At 35.7% G+C, this 3,505-nt stretch overlaps 1 protein-coding gene across 1 annotated transcript; it reads left to right on the top strand.

The window, feature by feature from the left end:
* The first annotated feature begins 21 nt into the window (after positions 1–21).
* Positions 22–1,704, top strand: LOC117117601. The gene is made up of 3 exons (XM_033261947.1): positions 22–108; positions 632–691; positions 1,209–1,704. The coding sequence occupies exons 1-3, from the start codon at positions 66–68 to the stop codon at positions 1,523–1,525; spliced, it is 420 nt and encodes a 139-aa protein (XP_033117838.1). The 5' UTR covers positions 22–65; the 3' UTR covers positions 1,526–1,704.
* The last annotated feature ends 1,801 nt before the right edge of the window (positions 1,705–3,505 follow it).

Here is a 3,505-nt window from a genome sequence, read left to right as displayed (position 1 = left end):
ATTTCAATATTTATTCTTTTACTTTCTTCTTGCAGTACATAGAATCACCAGATATTGAGAAAGAAATGAAAAGACTACTAAGAATGGACAGCACAGCTATCAGAGTCCGTATCCTTTCATCCGATTTATACTATTTTTAGGAATTTTATCTATTGTTTGAATTGTGAGTAGCAGCAGTTATTTAATTAACATTTGAGGCTTGTCATCCTAAAACCAGCAAACTGTCACTAAATGAGTAATTAGCAAAGAATGTGTCAGTATTGTGTACTTTAGTACAGAGAAGCTGTAATACTTTTATTCATAACTTTAGTAATAGTGAGTCTATTCCAGTAAACGACCCATCATTTTAAAGATTACAATGTGGAGAATAAGAATATATTAACAAGTCAATATTTTTTTTTTTTGTGGTCATGGTGCTGGTTTTGTCATGTCATAACATACAGTCATATTAACTGTCAGTCATAATTTTAAAAAAATCCTTAATAATAATTTTTTTAAATCCTATTCTCAGATACTACGATCATACAAATTTCTCTCTTGTTCAGTTCTATATATATATTTTTTCTTTGTATTATTTTTTGGCTAGCTAGCTAGGTCCCCATACATGGTTACAATCCTTATCTTTTTTAAGGATGGGAAGTGTTGCCTGATAAAGATGGCAAAGAAGACACAAAAAGTGAATTACAAATAGGTATGTTGGTTTTGAATTCTATATTAGTAGGGACCTTAGAGAACAAGGAGTTACATATTATTGCTATTTATGTCTGTTATCAGTGGTGAATTCAAGGGAGGAGGGTCAAGCCAGCCTGTCCCCCCCCCCTCCCTCTAAATTTTGTACGGTTATAAAAAAAAAACGTGGAGAACAATAGAAAATTATAATCAAATATTAAATCAGAGAGTGTCATTTCCAGCAATCTAGAGGTAGCATAATGGTACAATTTGTTCTGTCAGCCCCAACCATGGTAGACATGAGATCGTATTGACCCTCTGTTTTTTAAAGTGCTCCCCTGGGCCCCCCTCTGTTTCAAATTCCTGAATCCACCACTTATGATATAACATCTTGCATTTTACCATCATCTTGCATTTTAACATCATTTTGCATTTTAACATCATCTTGCATTTTAACATAATCTTGCATTTTTAATGGCAAAATTGTCATATAAAACCTGATAGTGTGACCAGGACTTAACAAGATAATTTCTTTTCAGATGGCAACGACTGGAAACAGATCTTTGAAGAGGTTAGTAGCTCAGAGAATGAGGAAGGGGAAGAAGACGTCAACATCATGGAGGTTGGGGATTCCCAGCAAGGCATGGAGGAGTTCAAAGTACAAAATGTCACTGCTGCTCTCAAAGGATTAGAAGCGGCTGTAGATCAAGATAACACAATCACAGAAGACAGCATGCAGCATGAGAGTAAGTTCTCCCCCGCCCCCTTCCATCAGCCCCCACTCCAATTCTATACCCCTAGATACACCACTGGTGACATCACAACATGTGACACACCTTTGTTACTGAGAATATAAATATGTTATATGTCAATTTCTTGTTTTAGTCACTTTTAGTCCTTGAGCAGATTGCTTATAAAACAGTCTTAACGAGTAGTCTTAACTCCTCGAATAAAGCTGGCTTTATCACGGTTAGACTGCTTTGAGTATTGAAATTCAAACAAGCACTCACTGGAAAAGTAAAATTGAGGGCACAGTTACACATACGTCATACTTGTCTAATCTAATGACGTAAGGTAGTAGTGTGAAGCGCTTAGAGGCCTTGTTGCCATTAAGCGCTATATAAATCTAACATATTATTGTTATATCAAAATGAACGTAAATAAACGTAGATTGGTTTTTACAGAAGCTGAGCAACCACACAGATAGCAAACATTTAGTTTTATGTGCTCAATCAAATCAAGCTTTTCATCTAGGCCTATCTATCTATCTAGATTCTAGTCTATTTAACCGGAGACCTGTCTGCCATACTGTAGAGTTTTTTAATTGAGCAGATGATACCTCATAAACCAGCTCAAATTTGCGTAGAAAATTGCTAGGAAAATAGGAGCGCAGAAAGTAAATACATTTTTTATATATTAAGATTAGGTTAAAGCCTAATTTTTGGGAAAATATGCAAAATATTTTCCAAAATGCACAGACGGATTTCTAGGCTAGATTTTGCGCGGATTATATATTCCCCACGCAGGCCTTACTATACAGTCTGGCCTGTCTGTAGGCTTAGGACTTCACTTCTTGAATTGAAAAAAAAAAACCACATTGAATTACCGTAATTATCACCAAAATTATCTAACTAAAATCTGTGTTTTACAGTATGCAGCGGATAAACTTAAGCCTGGTTCTCACGAGAGCCCTAGTATCCAGATCGGGAGCTAACCGTTAGCGCTAACCCTTAGCACCTGCATGAGAACGCCCGATCGGTTAGCAGTATCCGGATACCGCTAACGGTTAGCAAGCGCTATCAGTTAGCAAGTTGAGCGCGTTTTTATCATCAACCAATCGTACGCGTTTACAATTTCCAGTTTCTTATTGGCCAGTGATTCGGTCATCATATTTTTGGTATCCGGATCGGGATTTTGTCATATAGACGCACAGCAGCTAACGGTTAGCAGGATTAACCATTAGCAGCCGTGTGAGAACATAGCCATTGAAATCTGGTTCATGTGGGAAACACAAGTGTCAAGGATAAAATATCCATAGAATTCTACGGTACGGTACTACGGTAAATACACTATTAGCTTAAATTTCTCCCTCCCCCAATTAATTGCCATTTTCTAATAACAAGCCCTGCTATATAAATGTATGTTTGTGAATATTACTATGTATAGTGTAACTAAATCTTTGTAGTAGTTGTTCAGTTGTAATTGTTGATGGCTGATTAGATTAATAATTGATATGATTTATATAGCCCCTTCCTACAAAATAAACAAGACGCTGAATCTCAACAAATGCAGCAAATGGGAAATGAATTTAAATAATTCCAGTGTCAAAGCCAGAAGCTCTTTGACAGCTGCTGGCGTGCTGATTGTCATTGAAAATTATCTGTTGCTCGTGCCTTGTTAACTTGCATTCTCCAAGGAATTGTGTCTGGTATGGTAGGTGCAGTGTGTGCTCCTAAAAATAGTGCAATAAACAATACAGTAAATGATTGAATAAGCGTTGCACCAAACCTGATTTTTTTCAGCTAAGCACTGCAGCACTTAATCGAGAGTACAGTCACATTACCCTGTACAGTATGTAATGAAACACTTTTTTTATATATATATTTTTTTGTTTTGCAGTTTTGTATATATTATTTAGATATTTTATATTTTCATAGCAATCCTTTTCACGAGACAAATTATAAATAAGATGCTTTACATAAACTAGAGCCGTGTTTTCAATCAATCAATCAATCAATCAATCAATCAATCAATCTATTTGTTTGGTGCCGTTTCAACAGTCATTGCTCAAGGTACAATTCCAAAAAAGAGATTATTAAAAAAAAACAAAAGATGC

This window comes from Anneissia japonica, unplaced genomic scaffold (genome assembly GCF_011630105.1).
Source record: "Anneissia japonica isolate Jap-2015-1 unplaced genomic scaffold, ASM1163010v1 scaffold12560_len3510_cov107, whole genome shotgun sequence".
Classification (NCBI taxonomy): domain Eukaryota; kingdom Metazoa; phylum Echinodermata; class Crinoidea; order Comatulida; family Comatulidae; genus Anneissia; species Anneissia japonica.
This window is presented reverse-complemented; position numbering and strand designations above follow the sequence as displayed.